General features: G+C 46.9%; 2 protein-coding genes across 2 annotated transcripts; one reads left to right on the top strand and one right to left on the bottom strand.

Moving 5' to 3' along the window:
- The first annotated feature begins 8,603 nt into the window (after nt 1–8,603).
- On the top strand, nt 8,604–9,575 carry LOC128617261 (gap junction delta-3 protein-like). The gene has a single exon (XM_053640328.1). The coding sequence runs from the start codon at nt 8,629–8,631 to the stop codon at nt 9,505–9,507; it is 879 nt and encodes a 292-aa protein (XP_053496303.1). The 5' UTR covers nt 8,604–8,628; the 3' UTR covers nt 9,508–9,575.
- A 23-nt stretch (nt 9,576–9,598) lies between these two features.
- Nucleotides 9,599–20,499, bottom strand: top2a (DNA topoisomerase II alpha). The gene is made up of 33 exons (XM_053640327.1): nt 20,294–20,499; nt 19,471–19,617; nt 19,285–19,375; nt 18,971–19,034; nt 18,693–18,838; nt 18,492–18,589; nt 17,934–18,146; nt 17,662–17,835; nt 17,474–17,575; nt 17,241–17,378; nt 16,988–17,126; nt 16,722–16,879; nt 16,493–16,618; nt 16,291–16,401; nt 16,097–16,202; nt 15,722–15,831; nt 15,534–15,626; nt 15,315–15,429; nt 15,071–15,192; nt 14,820–14,968; nt 14,496–14,727; nt 14,044–14,379; nt 13,754–13,949; nt 13,557–13,648; nt 13,293–13,442; nt 13,117–13,200; nt 12,638–12,962; nt 12,349–12,525; nt 11,984–12,161; nt 11,826–11,884; nt 11,621–11,737; nt 11,033–11,271; nt 9,599–10,673 (listed from the first exon to the last, which is right to left on the bottom strand). The coding sequence occupies exons 1-33, from the start codon at nt 20,318–20,320 to the stop codon at nt 10,539–10,541; spliced, it is 4,749 nt and encodes a 1,582-aa protein (XP_053496302.1). The 5' UTR covers nt 20,321–20,499; the 3' UTR covers nt 9,599–10,538.
- Nucleotides 20,500–21,649: the final 1,150 nt, after the last annotated feature.

Genomic DNA, 21,649 nt, shown 5'->3' with positions numbered 1-21,649 from the left:
ATTCAAATTGTTTATTTATTTATTTGTTTACTGTTAAATATTTTCGCTCAACACAAAATTGTGAATATTACTCATAAAATTTTTTTAAAAAATGTAAAAGGAAATTGACGTCCAAAAAATAACATTTCTATCTACTTAACGAGGTGATGAGATGCGACAGTAGAGGTCAGTTTATCCATTGTTGGCGATAAATGCGTTGCTATAGCGACGACCAAACGAAGAAAAACATTCTGGTAAACAGAGACGGCACGTACCATAGGTCTTCATCTCGGAAAGGGACTTGCTACAGCTCTGTCCTACACCCATGCCCTACTTTTATACGTCCTCGCATGCACGTGCCCCCCCCAACACACACACACACACACACACACACACACACACACACAGCAGTGTTACATATCAGCGGGGGGCCTTTTAAAGTTTAATGTCGCTCGGTCTCTCCACCGCTCCTCTCATTCTGTCTACACCGTCCATCAACAACCTCCATCGTTGTTCCCTCGTCCCATCTATTCTCTTTTCTGGCTCTTTCTATGCGTCACACACACCTACACACACACACACACACACACACACACAGTGTTTTCTCCTGTCTCTGTTTAGAAGCGAGGAGTCTGGTGGGGCAGAAAATCCAACAGCCAAGACAGGAGCATCCATCAGGAAAAGATGTATGTGTGTGTGTGTGTGTGTGTGTGTGTGTGAGAGAGAGAGAGAGAGAGAGAGAGATTAGTATGCAGCTGAGTCGTACATTTCAGAAATAAAAAGTTCAGACGTTCTTCTGCCTGACTGATAACTCGCACTGGCTGCTGGATACTTAATGATACACACACACACACACACACACACACACACACACACACACACAATCAATCATCTCATTCACACAGTTTTTTGGCTCATGGGGAGCCTCAACTCAACATATTAAGCATTACGTTGTGTCTGGTGTTGGTAGACTCTACATAGACAGTATACTGTGGCCCATGGTACCTCCGCTCAGTGGAGGTACGGCTCACGAGGACGCGCCGCTCGTAGGAGGTACCACTCAAAGATTCACAGCCAGTACTTTACATTCTGCAAGTGCACACTTTCGAGTCAGATGACTCCCACAAGGCCTTGAACTTTTTTAGCACACTTTATATAAGCTGCAGCACACACAAGCTCCATGTGTGCACTTCAGTCTCGGCCCTCTGCTGTCACTCAGTGCACTTCATATCATTCTGAAGACACACTATGAGCACCCGTGTCTCGTTATCAGCATGGCCATTTAAGCCAGATGCATCATATTCTGCTGTGTGTGCATTATCAAAAGTCAAACACGTACTACACCCCAGTGTGCACTTGCTTAACACGAGGCGGTGAACTCGAGGGTGCACACATCCCTCTGCAACACATCACCTTTTTTTCAACTTTGCAAGCACGAACGAGGAACTGGTGAAGAACAAAACCACACGTCAAGAGCTCTGAACAGAGAGCGCGAGAGCGAGAGAGCGCGAGAGCTGCTGGTGTTCTCCTCAGCATGGACAAGATGTGTGACACTGATATCCTGCTAGCTGTGGAGTAAAGCCCTGGACTTGGAGAGAGGAGGAGAGAAAAGGAACGAGAGACAGATGAAGGCATGGCATCGGAATGAGACCGCATGCTCGAAGTATTCGTCTGGGGGTGGGAAGTAGGATAGCGCAAGAGAGAGACAGAGAGAGAGAGAGAGAGGCAGAAAAGCGAAGACCAAAAAGACAGACAGAAAGATAGACAATCAGAGAAAGACGGAGAGAGCAAGAAGGAGTGTGATAAACTCAGAGAACGAGTGAAACCCAAACCACCGGCTTTTATGGTTCAGGAACAATGTCCCACATTCTTTTCTCTGACCACAAGACTGATGAAACTCTGCCCACTCCACCTCCTTCTCCTCTCTCACACACACTTCCCTCCTAGGGAAACTCATATTACACTTGAAAGGGTGCACAGAGCAGTGTGAGTGTGTGTGTGTGTGTGTGAGAGATGCCAGGGGAAGCATAGATTCCAATCAGGTGGGGAGGCTGGGTGTACGGGACCCCCGTGTGTGGAAGATTTATTCGTCTCTGTCAGGAAACTTCGACCCCAAAGTTGTAAATCTGTCAAAAGGAGTCTAGCCAACGCAACAGGAAGCAGGGGGTGGGGGGGATGGGGTGATGCATAGACATTGTAAAAGAGCTTTACAACCCCCCCCCCCCCCCACACACAATCATACACACACACACACACACATTACATATGTTTGTGTGTGATTGAATACTGGATTAAAATCTGATATGGTGAAGTTTTCTGTAAGGAGAAGTCTCATATTTTTTCCCCCACAGACATTACATGTAACTATAAATGGATAAAAAAAATGTACATTTCATTCTTTAATGTGTATACACACACACACACACACACACACACACATATATATATATATATATATATATATGGTGTGGTATAAGAGGAATAAAACACTTGGGGAAGGTGGTGTTATAGGGTGGTAACAGTAACTCCGCTTCAACACACCACACCATGGCTGATTAAATAAATAAATAAATAAATAAATAAAAGTCTGCACACCCTCATGCACAGGTTTTGGAATGAAGGCAGTCATATGACTAAGGTTCTTGTCCGCCTTTGCTTGCTGCCCTGCTGTTTTCCTTTCTGTTCTAAATATGTTCTTGTCGACTTCCCTTCGTGACTCAGAAGAGTGTATCTTCTACATCAAGACCAGCCATTAGCAGCACTGGGCTCTGGGTTAGGGAGGAGGGAGGGGGTGTTGTAATCATCACAGGGTGTAGCAAGCTACACGGTAGAACATGGGGTCTGGTACACATTAGGAAAAGAGAGGAAAAATGAGAAAGTGTACAGCAGTTAGCCCTCAGCAGGTGGTCAGTGGAGGACCGGTGACTGTAAAGGATGTGCGACTCCTCAAGGCTCTCCTTCTCCTCAAGGAGAAGAAGGTGTTCTCTTCTCGTCTGTGAAACCTAGAACATCACATTCCCCATATTTAGGAGAATTAAAAGGTAGAGCTGGACCTGATCCAAGTCCTCCTATAACCCTAACCGCTAGCATGGAATGCCAGGAGATCGCAAGTGACCAAATCCAGCCCTGCTCTCTGAGTGGGAGGGGCATACTCTATCTCTCCACTAGCCAATGGTGGGCATGTGTGAACTCATGTATGTGGAAGATGGCAGACAGCACTTTCCATCGAGTGTAGACGTCTGGTTCAGCAGCGAGTTGTACTTGCTATTTAATCTTTACGCGCGAGAAGCAACATGTGTTGGGAATACACCCTGGACTGCATTGCAGAGCACCGTTCACACGCTTTCACACACTCGTGCATGTCTAGAGGGAGTTTAGCATAGCTTGTTCACCTACTGGCAGGTTCTGGAGAACCTGGTGGAAACCCAAAGGGACACTGGGAGAAGATCTGAAACATCTCAGTAACCAGAGCTGAAAAGGTCAAGCGTCCGGAATTCCCAGGGAAAAGTAGGTGCTTTCATGTGTCAAACTTAGCATTCAGCAGATCATACTCGTCTCACGCTCACACCCATGAAGTGAGGTGGAGTAAAGTTAAAACTGAAGATATGTACTATAATGAAGCAGCTAAAGCTTTTATGTTCTACTGAAAGAGCTGCCAAGCTCCATACGGTCTGGGGTTTGTTGACAACAGCGTCAGTCATCTATCTACTACATCATCTACCTGTGCCCTTACGTTATTCTAATATAACGAGGGAGCTCATCTGCATGTGGTATCAGCAGCAAGTTCGTGTGGTGGTGGTGGTGGTGGTGCTGCAGCGCTATAAAGAGGAAGTGGTCAACACCACACATCTCTACATAAAAAAAACCACACACACACACACACACACACACACACACACACACACTCAAACTCCAGTATCGTTGTAGAAGCAGAAACCAAAAGCAGCTGCTGCTACTAAAAATCTGCAGAATCTGACCTTTGGCACAAAAGCAAGAAAAGAAGCGATGAGAACGAGATGATGGGAATGAAAATCTGTTCCTAGACAGCTAGCACCGTAGATGAATGCAAGTTGAGAAGGGGGAAATGTAGTACAAAACGTTTTGGGGAAAGTTGACATTTCAATGCAACTGTCTCTCTCTCTCTCTCTCTCTCTCTCTCTCTGACGACAGAAACCTGGCCCAGTTTCCTTCCTCTGTCTCCATTAAACACTCACATTTAGTGCAGAAACAACAAGAGCCAGCAGGAAATGAGCGTTTGTGATGGAGTATCACAAGCCCAGACAGAGGAGGGTGAACGTCCAAAACGTCTCAATCGGTTTCCAAAACCTTCCCCAAACAACTCTCCTCTTCGCTGGATCTCTTTAGATCAGAACAGACTGTGGATCTAACCAATTCCTTGGCTTTTTACCCAAGTCTGAGCTTGATTCAGACATCTCCTGCCAGGTCTGATGCACGACTTGGGCAGCATCCCGATCACCTGCTAATCAGATCTGCTGTACTATAGCATGCGATTGTGTACATGAGTGAGTGTGTAAAAGCATCGCCTCCGGACGGTGCAGAACACCACCATGGCCTTCTTTCTCCTCCCTCTCATGTCACATCAGATTTGGCAGCACTCTGGGGAAAAAGGGCAACAGATGACGACGAGCTCCTGCCTGACAGGCAGGTCTCGCTGTAAAGGTTATCCAGGGGAGGGGGGGCTTCATTCTCGCCTGTCATGCTGTGCTCTCCTGCCTCCCCCTGGAGGACCAGCCGTCACTCCGATACTCGTCACAGACTCACCTGTTCGTGCACCGGCAAACTCGGCCTGTAACGGCTTCGACACAAAAACCTAGGCGCAGAAAGGTCAGGGTATTCAGGAGGACGACTTTCGTGGGGTCAGGATATCTTAGAGGACAAGTCACCTGAAGTTAGGGCTTTTAGAGGAGATCAGGGTTAGAGTCATCCCAAAGCTGTTGCTACAAAGATGGAAGCACACAATTTTCTGGAATGTCTTTGTGTATGCTGTAGTATTAAGATTTCCATTCACTGGGACTACGGGACCTAGCCCAAAGCTTCTCCAGCATGACGATACACATGCACAAAGGGAGGTCCATGAAGACGTGATTCGCCTAGATTGGTGTGGTAGAACATGAGTGGCCTGCACAGAGACCTGACCCCAACCTCACTGAACACCTTTGGGATGAACTGGAACAGCAACTTCCTGCCAGACGTTCTTGTTCAAACTTGTGCGCTTGTGACAGTATGGTCAGATGTCCGGGTAGTTTTGGCCAGACAATGTATTTTCGAGTACGATTCTCCTGGAGGTGGGGTATTTTAGGAGTATGATTCCTCGGTGACTGGGGTATTTTTACAGGACAATTCTCCTCAGGAGGATGACGACTTGGGGTGCAGAAGTCGTTTTTCTAGGATGATTCTCCTGCAGTTGGGGTATATTAGAGGACTATTCTCCTGAGGAAGGGAATTTTAGAGGGAGGATTCTCCTGTTATCGGAGTACCTTAAAGGCCAACTGTCCTGCTCTCTGGATTCTCCAGAGCTTTGGACATTCTAGGCGATGTACTCCTGAAACTGGCGTATGTGTGGTGGTGATTCTTTGACTGGTGCTTTGTTGTCATTGGCTTATGGTTCTCCTCCTCGAAGTGTTGTATTTCAGATGAAGGATCTCCCGTACTTGGGATATGGGCAACCCCTTTTCTATGGCTGGGACATGGATCCACATCGACGCTTGTCTAACGTCCTTATATTCTTGCATTACCCTCTTGATGGCAACGTTTTCTATTGCATCGTTTTTCTTTATCTTGGCACAGAATTAAGATTGACTGTACGCCATCTGGTCTGAAGCTCAGTATGTGTAGTGCAACAAGCCCAAACCCCACAACCTGTCTATCTTTTAGCAAAGCCATTCTGGATGTGATCATCTTGCTTTCATATGCTAACATCCAAACATAAGAGTGGCTGTTCTTTATCTAAATAGAACAGAAAACTGAGTTCATTCATTACTACACTGGTGTGTGCGCACACACACACACTGATGGTATACTGGCATTTCAGTCTGTCAAATCACATTAGAAGATGCATTACAGTGCAAAGGACAGGAGCCAGCATACACAAACAAACAGACGAGCACATACACTGAGGTAAAGAAGCACAAACCAGTAGGCTTCATGTCTGAAAATGGTTCTTTGCTGAATTTTCCACTATGTCTTTGCAGGCAGCGAGAATCTCGAGAAAGCCTGCATGAAGACCCAAGAGGGAACAAACCAAGAAAACCATCGTGGGGGGGAGAGGGTGAGTGAATGCACTCCTCTTCTCTTCCATGAAGGGAATCACTCGATGATAGGATGACCCAAATTCTCCACCAGACATTGCAACAAGTCCGCATGGATATAAAAGACTGTGAAGGGTAGGGGGCGGGGTGATAATCTTTTTTTCCCCTCTCATTGGGCAGAAGAACAGTTACATAAAAGGCATCTATAATTCCTTTCCATGCAGATCAAAGAATGAGGCCTCCGTGTGCATATGCACTGCTGCTGCCCTGAGGGTGACGTACGTGTGCATGTACAGTATGCACAAGTCCCAGCCACCCTTTCTTTTACTTCCTTTCCATCCATCTGAAGCAGCGAATTACCCCACGTTAAATATAGCCATCTCTGCAACCTACATTCAGCATTACGATAAAGCCCTGGGAGAAACGAGTCTTCTGGAACATGGAGTTGAATTCTGGATTCTGATTAATCAGGTGATGGATAATTTTCCGACTGCAGCTCTGACAGAAGTGCAGCTGCAAATGAGGTTGATGTTTTACCATATTTGACCAGGGCAGCAAATCATGAACCCCAGGAGGACAACAAATGAGAAGGAACTGTCTCTTCAACTTCTTTTTTCTCTGGTCCATTGGTGCAGGACACACTCTTCTCGGTTTTGCCTTTTTTACCAAGAAAGATTGATGTTTTTTCAGGAGCAAGTCCTTCATATGAAGTACTTGCTATTTCAATCGACGCTGTAACAATTCTGCCACCTTGTGGATACCCTAGTGTACAACAGCTGAATTGCAGCACCATGTAAGATTTAGTGGAAAGTAGGCAAGAGAGCACCAAATGTCTAGTAGGTAACAAGGTAACATTGTAAAAACCCCAGCAAGCTTTTGATTACTACAGCCATACTCATAAATCAGCGCCACTTACTGTATCTTCCTCAATTAAGTCTCACGTAACATGGAGCTTTGAGGAGACATAATACATCCATCCATCCATCTTCTATACCACTTATCCTTTTCAGGGTCACGGGGAACCTGGAGCCTATCCCAGGGAGCATGGGGCACAAGGCGGGGTACACCCTGGACAGGGTGCCAGTCCATCGCAGGGCACGATCACATACACATTCACACACCCATTCATACACTACGGACACATTGGGCATGCCAATCAGCCTACCATGCATGTCTTTGGACTGGGGGAGGAAACCGGAGTACCCGGAGGAAACCCCCGCAGCACGGGGAGAACACGCAAACTCTGCACACACACACAGGGCCACGGTGGGAATCGAACAACCGACCCTGGAGGTGTGAGGCGAACGTGCTAACTACCGTGCAACATAATACATTATATACTCAATTTTGCGTTTAGCAGGAACATCTATACACCTGCTCATTCGTGCAATTATCCAATCAGCCAATCGTGTGTCCTGGAACACACAATAGGGTCTAGGGTTCACACAGTACGGTGTGAAAAACAAAAAACATCCACCGTTCTGCAGGCGGAAAAGCCTTGGTGTTGAGGAGAAACGGCCAGACTGATTCAAGGTGACAGGAAGGCTAAGGGAACTCTAAGGCTAAGGAAGAGCACCTCAGAGGTACCAACATATCAAACACTGAGGCTAGCGAATAAAAACGGCAGACCACTCCTTCGTGTAAGAACTGCAATCTGAGGATACACTGGGTACAGCCTCACCAAGCCCGGAGAGTCGTAGATAAAGACCAGGCGAGCCTGTGATGTAGCTGGAAGTTGATTTAAAAGTGCATAATAATAGACTTAACCCTCGTTGTTTTTGAAAGCTCCAAGATATTTTTGCCATAGCTAAAAACATTTACTCTTGAATATCTTAAATCTCGGAATATGGCAAACGCGCCCCTTTTATTAGATACTTCTGCTTATCTTACACCGAAGCTGCTATCTCGGCCACACTATTTCCTGCCATTAAAACAAGCTTTGTTCGAACCCTTTGAAAATGCTGATTAGGATATGACCATTATTTTCACGCCACTTCACTTAGGGCTGAGCGCAGGCGTCAAGTCTGTCCGACCTCTTCGAGTTATTTAACTGCAGTTCGTCTGGAAAACAACCACGATCAGGCTGCTATATCCAGTCCTACTACTGGAAGAACCATGGATCCATATGCTCTTCTGTTGATGAGACCACTGGGAAAGTCCCTCTACATGAAGCTTGGTGGCAATTTGGAGTAATTTTGAAGTACTGTTTTTGTAATAAATCAACCCTGACAAGTAACTTCTTACCGCTGGAAGGCTTAACGGGACTGCACAGATCCTCTCTCTGGAGACATCTTGGATGATCTTGACCAGAACAAGTTTGTAAACTACACCACAGGGGGAAGAAAAAAGCGCCTCGTCCTTGTTTGTTTCCACCCTCAACATGACGGACTGGGGTTTTCTCAGTGAACTGTTCGGGTCCCTGCAGGCGCACTCACCCATGCTGGGTCGTCTCTGGCTGCTCCTCATGCTGGTTTTCAGGATGCTGATCCTCGGTACAGTAGCCAGCGACATGTTTGATGATGAGCAAGAGGAGTTTTCCTGCAACACCTTGCAGCCAGGATGCAAGCAAGTTTGCTACGACCATGCCTTCCCCATCTCCCAGTATCGCTTCTGGGTCTTCCACATTGTGCTCATTTCCACCCCTGCTCTAGTGTTCCTCATGTACGCCATGCACCACCACAAGAAGCACCAGGTCCTCCGACAAGACTCCACCATCAGCATTCGTGCAGCAAAGCTAGACCTCCACCTCAAGCGTCTCTACCTAGTCAACGTGGCCTTCCGGATGTTGTCCGAGGTGGGGTTCCTGATAGGACAGTGGAAGCTGTATGGCTTTCGTGTCGAGGCTCAGTTCCCCTGCAGTCGCTTCCCTTGTCCCTACACTGTGGACTGTTTCACCTCCAGACCTATGGAGAAGACGGTCTTCCTGCTCTTCTACTTTGCCGTCGGAATACTTTCGGCCGTCTCCAGCCTGGCTGAATTCCTTCACATCGTCTTCAAGCGGTTCACGAAGAGCAGCGATGGGTTAAAGTCCCTGGCGAGGGAGGATATTGAAATTCAGGAAGCGGTCGGTAAGAAGCAGTTGACCCAGCACGAGAAGAACCAAGCAAGAGCAGCGAAGCCAAGCAGAACCAGGGGAGTGCTGCGGTTCCCTGGACTGACTGGTAGGTCAAGAACCAACACTGGCTCAAGAAAATCCATCATCAGATGCAAGAACCTTGGAGAAAACCCCCATCAGAGAAGTGCTGAACTAATAGTGTGAGGACCAAAATTTTAATGTTGTTAAATGTTCTTAATGTTGTTTCTACAGTGGTGTAGAAATCATTATTTGCTGCTTTTACACACACTCCATCTATCTATCTATCTATCTATCTATCTATCTATCCAATATATAAAGAATTTAAATAAACTCATATGCATGGAGAAACATTTGGTCTGAATGTAAATGCGTAAATTATTTATAGTACATACACAACCTTCCACTATATCAGCTAGAACTCTGCATTCTGATTGGTCGGGGTGTTGATTAATTGTTTTATAGCAACAGGTCTGACAGAAGCACAGCTGCAAACCACAGGTTTATATTAACGTGCTAGTTGTATTATACGCTGTGTTGATATGGTGACGTTTCCTACAAGAGGTTTGTTAAGCAGTTATGGAAGGAGTCTCCAGTCTCAGTGCTTTCTAACAGCCTGAGGTAAAGCTGTAACTACGTTTTCTGAAAGTCAGAGGATACCATTTACTTGTTTCGTGGACGTTCCACATGAAAAAGCTATAAAAGGAATAAAAGGATGTACCGTTAGAAAATCACTACGGTATAAGAGGAATAAAGCACGGGGACATGCTCTTATAGGACAATATTCAGCTTTGGAGTAGTGACCGCTATTGAAAACATATCTCGAAATAAAATTCCATACTTACCCAGGAATCCTGTTACCAAAAAACAAACAAAAAAAAAAAATAGTGAAGAATGGTACAAAAAATAAATAAGTAATAAATAAATTGAAAAACATTTCCTGCTAACAGAGGTCAAGAGACAGCCGAAGCAAAGTTTATTGGTTTTATTTTGGAAAAATGTTTAGTAGAAAAAGCAAACAGAAAATATTTACAAGACAGACAAACAGCTCCTCAAAACACTTAAAAATCTTCCACATCAATATTCGACTTTCCCCCCAGAAGCTTTAAAATGTGATGCTGCGACACTGAAAAGGAAATGAAACCGAATATTGAAGGTTTAAAAACGCATGTACAACGTTAGCTTCATTCTCGCACCGTGAGGTGACGGTAAACAGCTTAAAAGTCACTGTCCGATTCAGAGTCCAGCACGTAGGTGACCGGTTTTGTGCTGCGTGCCGTTTTGCTCCTCGGGGCCACGCCGGAGGACGTCACGTCCAAAGAGAAGCTCTCGTCGTCGCCCTGCTTGCTTTTCTAAACACAGCAAACCAGATGGATTTGGGGTCAGTGGGTTCTCAAAGTGTACAACCAGGTCAGATTTTAGTTTATTTATTTATTTAGTTTTAAAACAGTGGTGGAAATCATAACCCAGGAGGATATTTACTTCTTATAGTACACGTATAGTTTTATATTACGTTCATTTTTTAATTATTAGCCGATTTCTTGAATAGAATTAAACCTCAACTACTCGAAAGCAGTTATAAACCAGTGGAGTGTCAGTGATTATTAGAGGGTACATCACACACGCTATTTCGAGGATTGTGAGAGTTGTACGATACACAGGTTAGATAACCGCCGGTGAAATGGTTATACCGTGTTATACCGAGACGTACCTTTCCTGCAGCTGCGGCTTTGCCTTTGAGGCGGGCCATGAGGTTTCCTCCGTCCGAGTCGCTGTCCGACTCGTCGCTGCTCAGCACCGTCTTCCTCTTGCGCGCTGCTGCTGCTTTTTTGGCTGCCGGCGCGGGGTCGGAGTTTCCGGAGTCACTGGAGGTCTGAGGTTTTGCGGCCGTGCTCTTTTTAGCGGCGGCGGGTTTGGACAGCGCGTCGAGGATCGATGGCTGCTTCACATCTACACAAACAACCGCAATGTGAGCGATACGATCACGCTCATCGCTGACAAGATCTCAATACTTTATTTCTGTTCGATCTTGGATTCGAGCCTCAAGTAAAGAGAAACGCAAAAATCACAGGTTTATCTTGACACGCTAATACTAAACATCTAATGCTATGGTTTCTATAGCAACAGCCCATTCGCAGGGACTTGTATGGGAAAAACAAAAAGTTTAAACATCTCATGGAAGGAGTCTCCAGTGTCAACGCTGTCTAACAGACAGATGTAAAGCTGTTACGGGGTATCCCTCCCGACATCTTCAGGACTGACGGGTCTACTCTACGTTTCGAGTAAAAACCCAACGTACCTGTCACCGTTCCTTTCTTTCTGGACGCCGCAGCAGTCGTAGTCTTCTTCGCCGCAGGTTTCCTCGCCGCTTTCTCTTTGGGCTTGGGCGGAGGTTTAGAAGCGGCGCTGCTTTCAGCTGTGTGCACACACGCGAGTAGGCGTTAGAGAGAGAAAAAAAAAACGACAAGTGACAAATCTGCAAACTCCTCAGGTGAGTCACTTACAGGTGAGCGTGCTCTTCACCGCCTCCTTATCATCCTTTGTTTTTGGCTGGGTTTTTCTCCTGTAAGAGGATTTGGGGGCGTTATGACCGAGGGAACGGTTACAGGGAAAGCAGTGAAGAGACAGAGACATGAACCATGAGGTGAGGATGAAGACTCACGGTGGAGGCGGGGCAGGTGAGTCCTGCTCACTCTCGCTGGGTTCTGGGACGAACATGTCATCATCATCATCATCATCATCATCATCATCCTCAACAACTGCTGGAGCTTTCTTTTTGCCTAAACCTTCCCAGTTCTTAAATTCCTCCTCGCTGTCAGACAGGCAGTACTTCACACCAGCTGAAACACACAAATTCACATCTAAATAATAATCTACAATCACACACACACACACACACACACACACACACACACTCGGGAGAAACGAGAACGTATAAGAACGTGCGTGTTTAATATAAACCTGCGCCGCCGTTATAGAAAACTAATCGACGCCTTCTGAAGGATCAGCGAGCGCGTGTTAAATTACCGTTAGCTTTTCTGCCGGGCCGCACTCTAGGAGCCACGTCGCCTGCATCTCCGGACACGTCCGAACCTTCTCCCTCGCTCTCCTCCTCGTCGTCGTCAGACGACCAAGTGTTCTTTTTCTTCTTCTCCTTCTTGACGGGTTTAAACTGCAGCGTGGTCTGCTTCCCTGACTTAGAAACTGAAATGTATAAATAAATAAGTAAACAAAACGCACACACACACACGACACGTAACAACTCCAAATTCACATCTATTTTAACATGGTAATACGTTCCCTTTTCACCGAGTACCTTTCTCTTTGGGTTCCTTCTTGGCCTTTTTGGTGAGACGAGCGGCGAGTCCCATCTCCTGAAGGTCCTCGTCCTCACCACCACCGAACTCCATCTTCATCACCACGCCGCTGCCGTCGCTCTCGCCCGCCTTGGCTTTGCCCTTCCTGGCTACGACCTTTTTGACAGCCTGGCCCTTCATGGCGCTGGTGATGCGTGGAATGACGCGTCGGCCCTGAGGAGTGGGCATGGTCTCGTTTTTCACCTTCACCACCTTAGCCCGGCCCCCTTTGGTCTTGACCTGGGCGACCGAGACCTGGGCTTCTCGCTCGGCCTGCTCCACGCGCTGCGGCAAAATAACGTGGTTTCTTAAATTGAAAACAATTGAACCGATCACAGCGCCACACGGCGTTTTATTCATCGTATTCAAACACCTTTAAAGATATTCAGCGCGGGATTATAAACGCCGTATTCTTTTTAGGTTACTGCAACACACCCACCTCGAGCTCCAAGGTAAAGGCGGCGAGATCCTCCTTCCACAGATCTGTAGGAGACTTCTTCTCCAACACGTTCAACTCATTCATCTAAAACCGAAAAAACAAACAAGTGTGCTTGATGCAGGTTTAACGGCGCATGTTTAAACGGTTCCGCTCGCGTCCCTCGCGTGGTCGGTTACCTTCGCGTCTCTCTGCTTGCACAGCTCGTCTTTCTTCTCTTTAGTGAGGAACCACATGGGCATGCTCAGGAGGTAATTATAGTCCGGTCCTGACGTCTCTTCCTCTTTTTCCTTCTCCTCGTCTTCGTCGCTCGCTTCTTCCTCCACTTCCTGGAACGAAAACACGCAAGACGTTTACAGTTGAAAAAAAGAAAAGGCGAGACTGCATTGGTTTTCGTATCCCTCCATTAGAGATAAAGAGTGTGCGAGAGAGAGAGAGAGCACCTTCTCCTGGGATTGTTTCCAGGCTTTAACGGGATCCGAGTCGTAGCCCATCTCCTGCAGCATGCAGATCAGCTGCTTCTTGGGCTTGTTCTCTGGAATAAATAAAAACGAACACCAGGTAAACTCCTAACTTCTTGACGCAGACAGAACAGGAACAGCGTGCGAACACTCCCGCTTGAACGAACAGATCCCCTCACCGATCACGAGCGTGCCCTGGATCTTCTCCAGAATGAAGCGCGCCTGGTTGGAGAGCTTGGCGCTTTCGGCTCCCAGCATGCCGAGCAGCCAGTCCTTCCTCAGCACGTAGTACTTCAGACGCAGCTCGAAGAAGTCCTTCATGATGTCCTGCACCGTCTCGTACTTCTTCAGGCTCCCCACGTGGTCAAACAGCACCTGTAACATGTCAAGAGGGACGTTTAGAAAGAACAACCGAGGAGATAATCACAATTACACACATCAGTAGGAAGGAAGTGCATCCCGTCTTTACCATGGAGTTGCAGGTTAGCGGGCTCTGGAGCTTAAAGACTTTGTGCAAGCCCGCCGCCTCGGCCTCGCGCAGCCTCTCCTCCGTCATTTTGACCACGAAGCGCACGGTGGTGTCCGTGTGGTACTCTTTATAATCGGTGATCAGGGCGGGAACCTTATCTGAGCCGTTCATCATCACCTCCAGCACGTTCTCTTTGTACGTCTGAGTCCAGGTTTTTACGGGCAGCTCTGAGATCTCGATGGTGGTCTCGTCGATGATGGCCACCTCGCCACTGTTCATGTACTGGTTGGTGGTCAGCTCCTCGATCGTTCCTTTAAAGCCCTTATAACTGGGCAACTGCATGACGTGGAGAAGAACGAACAAAAAAATTTTTAAAATAGTAATTCTGCAGGATGTGATATAACGGACAGATAACACGCCAACATGGCGAGACGAGACGAGACGTTACGGACCATGGGCTGAGGCTCCTGGCCGTCGAGCATGCGGTGTATGTTGCTGACGATCTCGCGCACGTCGTAGTTGGGGAGGCGGCTGGCCCAGCCCGTCCCGATGCCATCTGCGCCGTTGGCCAGGACGAGCGGGATGATGGGAACGTACCACTCGGGCTCCACGCGTATGTTGTCGTCGTAGTTGTACTTCAGCAGGTTGTCGTCCACGGGGGGGAAAAGCAGCCGAGTCAGAGAACTACAGAGCGAGAGCAGACATGCAGCTTCAATACAGATCAAGGAGAGTGTGTGTGTGCACGTGTGTGTGTGAGCGCACGTGTGTGCGTGTACCTGAGCATGGTGAAGATGTATCTGGGGCTGGCGGAGTCTTTGCCACCGTGAAGGCGTGTACCGAACTGCCCCAGGGGCTGCAACAGGTTCAGATTGTTGCTGCCTACAAAGTTCTGGGCCAGACCCACGATGGTCATCATCAGAGAAGTCTAAACACACACAAGAATTTTAGTTTGCTTATTTATATCCCATCATAATCCAGACAACACATTATATTTAAAAGAATTATATAGTTTAAAAAAACCCCTGACCTCTCCGTGGTGGTAGGCCGACATCTCGGCAACAGAACCGGCGAGCTGAGCCACCTTCACCTCACGTTTATCATTTCGCTTCATGCAGCAGAACATCACCTTCCGCTGGCCTGGCTTCAGACCTGACACACACACACACACACACACACATTCTAATATTAATATTTAAAGGTCACACGTCCTTTCCCCTTCAGTGAATCGGCATATCCTTGATGGTTTAATAATAAAACATAGAACGTCTCACCGTCCACCAGACACGGGATAGAACGCTCGTTGTCCGAGTTGGAGAAAAGCACTAGCTCCTTGTTGACAAAGTCTCTGTAGGTGAGCGACGTGGTCTCCTTCCCATACAGATACTCCTGCTCACACACACACACACACACACACACACACAATTACAAAACTAGCATTTTCACACACCCGAAAGCAATCTTTGCGCACGTGTAAGCGTAGCAGTCCTGACCTCGGGCAGGTTGTGCTCGCGGCGCTGTCGCCTGTTGATCATGAAGCTGGTGAGCCACTCCTTTCTCTCTTCCACTTTCTTCTTACTAAAGGCCTGGAGGTAAATAAATAAATAAATAAATAAATAAATAAATAAATAGTTTCGAGAACAAGTGTACACAAGTTTTTTTAAAAAGCGGGTGTGATTACAAGGGTGATGGCCTCGTCGTCGGCGGGCCCGGAGTATTTAAACGGGATGCGGTGTCTCGGCATGTCCGAGAAATACTCTTTAGCCTCCTGGGCTGTGCTTGTACCCAAACCTGAAAAGGGGGGAGGGGGAAGACCACAATCAAAAACCAGGTCAGATCGAGTACACCATTTCTCCAAAAAACTAAGAGTTAAAGAGCTCCATATAGGATTACACGTAAAACCCAACAAAAACAAGACGTGACACACATTGAGACCCATCACCGTGATTCCTTCACGACCCCGCCCCCGTATCCCGTGCGGAACACGATCGAAGAGAAAAAGACCCGCTGCTGCTTACGTTTAGCGTCGGACTACCGCAGGTTCTTAGGGACAAACCTTTGTAGTACTTGATCCTCCATGATTTCAGGTTGCTCTGCTTCTCTTTCCACTCGGTGAACTCTGGGATGCTGTAAAAGGAGAGCGACTGCTTCTTATTCGACGCCTGCGGACAGACAGAGCACGTAAACACCTGACGGAGCGATTCAGAGACGATGGCGGACGCGGATAACTGGGACTGTTTAGCTGTATACCTTGATGATGGGCGTGATGAACTCCTCCAGGAAGTTGTGGTGCAGCAGTGAGGGCCAGTTGTGGTGGATGAAGTTGATGAGAAGCCCTTTGATGTGTGAACCATCTTGATCCTGAAGCGGGGGAAAAACACAGCGTGTTATAATGAGAAAAAAAACATCGGAACGGTGCTATAAGGCGAAGCGTGATGAGACGGCGGCCGACCTGATCAGTCATGATCATGAGCCTGCCGTAGCGCAGCGTCTTGAGCGACTCGGGGTCGCTGTAGTTCTTCCTGTACTGCAGACCCAGGATCTTGATGATGTTGTTGATCTCGGCGTTCTCCATGATCTGCAACACACACACACACACACACACACACACACACACAATACCATAAGCGTACGTGTAGAGGTCTGAACCAGTGCAACAGTGTATCTGTGTGTGTTCAGACCTGTTTGTGCGAGGCCTCCCGCACGTTGAGCATTTTTCCACGCAAGGGGAAAACGCCGTAGCGATCGCGGCCCACCACGCCCAGTCCGGACACGGCCAGGGTCTTGGCCGAGTCTCCCTCTGTGAGGATCAGAGTGCAGCCGGCCGAGTTCTTACCACCTAAACGCACACACACACACACACACACACACATTAGCAACGGCTATCTGTCCACATACACACAAGGACGGACGAATCGTAAAGGTATCAGATGCACGGCGCCTGTACCTGCGTCGTTGGCGTCGTCCAGTTTGGGCACGCCCTTGATCTTGGTGTGTTTGACAGCCGAGCACTTCTTGTTGAGCTGAGTCTGAGCTTTAAACTTCACCCAGTTCATCACGCTCTCCACGATGCCACAGCTGTTCGCCTGACAACGGAGAAAGAGCGCTTACTAACACACACACGGTTTTTATGTTATTGCTCGCTCATTAAACACTCCATCGTGTTCCAATACAAAAGAACGTGTGTATGTGTGTGAGACCTGTTTAATGAACTTCTCGCCGAGTGTACAGGTGGAGCCGAAGCTCTTCTGCTGCAGCGTCATGTTCTCTTTGGTCTGTGAGTCGAAGCTGGGGTTCTCGATCAGGCAGTTCACAAACAGCCACATGTGGTTCTTCACCTGACACACACACACACACACACAGAGAGAGATAAAGCTCCGTGTTTCAGAGTTAAAACGGCGGTCGATCCAGAACACAGAGTGTTTCGAGTTACCTGGAACGGCTTGACTGCAACGCCGCCCTTGTTCTTCTTCTTCACCACCTCGATCATTTTGGATACGATCTGGTCGGCCACATAGTCTGTGTGTCTTCCACCCTGAAACACACACACACAGAGTTTTAACAAGTGTACTCTATAGCTGGAGCGACGCAGCTGTTAAAGCAGCTGCACATCGTGTGTACCTTGGTGGTGGCGATGCTGTTGACGAAGCTGACTTGCTGGAAGCCCTTCTCACTCATGGTGAGACAGACCTCCCAGCGCGGGTTCACCACCTCGTGCACTACGGTGAGCGGAGAACCAGTCTCGTCCGTCCTGCCGTTCACGTACAGGTCTACGTAGCTGCGGAACCCGTTCACCTGAAACGCGTGATTAAAAACAGACGTGTTGGGGAGGTGGTGGAGGTGATTTGAGAAGGTACGAGCGCACACAGGAGAAAAGGAGGAAGAGCACTTACAGGCAGCTTGGTGCCGTTGAGGTACACCTTGACGCCTTTGGTGGAGCCGGCGATGTCATACGCTCGCCTGGTCAGCAGCGCCACCGTGTCGCGGTCCAGAGACTCCATCTTGAACTTGGACAGATCAGGCTGGAAGGTGATGCACGTGTAGTCATCGCCGCTGAACGGCTTGATTTTGGACTCGCCCGCACGGCCCATGTTGTCGTACCACGTCTGCGGATCGTGCGATACGTAAACAGCAGAGACTCAGCGTTCGTGACTTTCGTTCAATCTAATATCATCTCAGACTGTTGGAATTTTAGCGAGAAAGGAATTAAACACTCCCACAACGTTTTATAAGGGTGCCATTTTATAACGATCCGAAAATGTTTCCATATTATTCGACCACGTTCCCGTAACATTTCCAAAATGTTCCCGTAACGTTCTATAACGTTCCCATAGCGTTCTATAACACATTATACACATTAACGCTATAACACATTTTATTCGTTCGTGTTGTGGAACATTCGAGAAACGAGTCGTGACGTGGACGAGTTAAATAAAACTGGGGCTTCAGACCTGTTTAAAGCAGTGCTTGGACTCCCTGCACGCTGTCTCCACGGTGAACTTGGTGCTGAAGATGTTGCACAGCTTGGCGCCGTATCCGTTACGGCCACCTAGTCTCACACACACACACAGAAAGAGAGCAGTCCATAAGGATTAAGTACGTCTCACAGCTCCAGGGTGTGACCGTGTTATCAGATAGTGTCCGCGTCGTACCCGTGACCTTCTTCTGGTCGTCGTCGTAGTTGCTGGAGGTGAGCAGCTGGCCGAAGATGAGCGCCGGCACGTACACCTTCTCCACTTTGTGCTCCACCACAGGAATGCCTTTCCCATTGTTCCAGATGCTGATGGTGTTGTTCTCTCTGGTGTTGCATAAAAATAACAACAAGAAAGAAAAAAACATTTCTGTCCGGGTAATACGGTTACATATGTATTTTTTGCATTGTACATTTATGAACCTGTACACGTGTAAAGACGTGGATTATGACACTCACGGGTCAATGGTGATCTTGATACAGTTCATACTGCTGTCCCTCTGCTTGTTATCCGCAGCATTGACTAAAAAAAAACAAAACAAAAACAAAACATGAAGTTGTTTAAAATTTTTTTTTTTGAAATGTACTTTTTAAAAATTAGCCCAAACATAATGCGCCAGGAGTTTGTTTACGGTAGACGTAATACTCCAGGAATTACGGTATTCTATGCATCACTAATATTGACTTCAACGTAAGTATATTTAAATATATAAAAATAAAACATCATTAAAAATATACGGAATTCGGTAATTGGGGTTGGTGCGGACGCGTACCCAGGATCTCGTCGAAGATCTTGTAGAGGCCGGGAACATACGTGATGTCCCTGCAGTTCATCCCGACCACTTCGTCAAACACCCACATTTGCTGAAACGTAACAACAGGTCAATACCACGCGCCCGTATTTAGCCACACGGACATACAAAACGCTTGCAAATCATTTCGAAGACCTTAGCTCGTACCTGCTTGACAGGCTCCACGGAGCCGATGTAGGTGTCCGGCCGGAGCAGGATGTGCTCCAGCTGCGTCTTCTTCTGGTAGATGCGCTCCACGGAGAGGTGCTCTGCATTCTTCTTCACTTTGCTCGGGCCCTTGTTCTCGAACAAAGCCTGAGGAGACACGTCAGTAAATCACTGTGGTACAAGACAAACACTCTTGGTGTGATGGGGTTCAAAGTATGCCTAAGTAATTTTTTTTTTTTTTTTTTACGCGTATGCGCACAGTCGTACGCATAGCCTTTGCGCGTACGCAGGCGGTCGACGCATGCGCGTTACATCAACTTGCATTACACCTCTTGGCCTACAAGAGTCAGTTTAGAGCAGTAAAGCAGGTCTTCTGGTGTGGAAGGACAATAACGAAGAAGAATCACAACAACATGAAGAACAATGCTTGGGCAAATCTCTCGCTCGATTAAATATCCATATACTTTTTAATGCTAGAATTATACAAATGTTTTTTCTTCAAGGATCAACGGCCCTGGGTCACGGTTGCCATCTTGTGGAGCAACTAAATAGCGCAAAAGAATTAAATGCGCGTACAGTACGCGCGTACTCTGAGTCACGCGTAAAACGTGAAGTATACTTTGCACTATTTAGTTTGTAGCATTGATGCCAAGTCGATTTTATTCCGTTCAGTAACTCACTGCTATTCATTTACACAGGCACTAGTATGAGGCAAAATAGAATTAAATTTGCTTTTTAACTCCAAAAGAATTCGTTTCCAATAAAATGAACACGACATTCTGTATATAAACTGTAATTAACGGTTGTTGTTCTGTTTTTTTACCTTTAGTGGTGCTTCCGTTGCGGCCATTACCTCAGGCGGTCGGAGCTGCCTTTAAACGTCGAATAACTCCTCAGTTATTAAGTAATTTAAACGCTAACCTGCCGGAAAAGAACCGACAGAATTCCTGTTGCTAAAATACACTTTAAAAAAAACCGTTTTGGACTTATTTTAGTTACTGTTCCTGTTTACGCCGCTACCTCAAACTAAACGCCTGCTAACTAACCGCACCAGCGCGAGCTCAAGTTACTTTTAAATTTCAAACCAGACGCAGCGCTTCCTCCCGCCACAACGGATTAACCAATCAGAGTAGAGAGGAGGCAGGTCCACGAGGCATCACTGTTTTGTTTTTATTAAAGAACGACCATTTTTATTGATTTCTACCAGTTGTTTTTAAAATGTGAAAACATTTTTTATCACAAAACACACACACACACACACACACACACGTATATAAATAATCGTGCTGGGAACTCCGAATCTTTCCAATGATTCAATCATTCGACTCGGCTCATCATGAAGAGTCGACTCTTTCGGCTAGCAAACGGCTCCTTGCGGTTTATCGCCACAAACCTGGTTTAAAGGTGCATTAGTATTTTTTTTTTAAATGTCCTTACTTTTACAAATAACCGTGAAAGCTATGTAGAACATGATTTAAAACAATAACCCAAGCTGTAGTCTTAATGAAAGCGTGTTAAGTCGCTGAGAAAACCCGTTTGGAAAACGTGATTTCCGGGCCGGAATCCTTGTTTTTGTTTTTAAAAGCCATTTTAAAGCTGCGTTCAAGAAAGCGTTCTCGTCCTCGTAGAACTCGTAATCACAACTTGTAAACTAGGAATTTTCCAAGAGCGCTGACTTGCACCACCTAGGCGCTATTTCTTTGTAATAATCCGTATAATCGACTATTATTAATGTCTTAATGATGCAAGATTAGTCTGAAAATAAACGAAACACATACGTATGTATTTCGACATACGTACATATTTCGCAGACGTCAACGACATCATCTCACACGGGTTCATTTAGGCGTTAATCGTGTTGCCATAGAAACTCGTAATTCCCAGTCCGAGGACATGAGCATCTCAGAGTAGAGCGTCCGGGTTGTCATCTAGTAATTAGGGTAATTCCGATTCCAACGGCGTGAGCGCAGCGGTAGACGCTATATACGCGCAACCGTAGATCTTGGGGGAGGAGCTTCGTGAGTTATGGGTTATCTCAATCATTCCAACGTCAAACTCGTCTAACCTTTAGAGACCTCATCTTAAATAAAGGCAGAACATGCCACGCCACGCCACAGTCAAAGTCACTGAGATCACGTGTTTTCCCTCATTCTGATGTCTGACGTGAACGTTAACCGAA

The sequence above is a fragment of the Ictalurus furcatus genome, chromosome 13 (assembly GCF_023375685.1).
Source record: "Ictalurus furcatus strain D&B chromosome 13, Billie_1.0, whole genome shotgun sequence".
NCBI lineage: Eukaryota > Metazoa > Chordata > Actinopteri > Siluriformes > Ictaluridae > Ictalurus > Ictalurus furcatus.
This window is presented reverse-complemented; position numbering and strand designations above follow the sequence as displayed.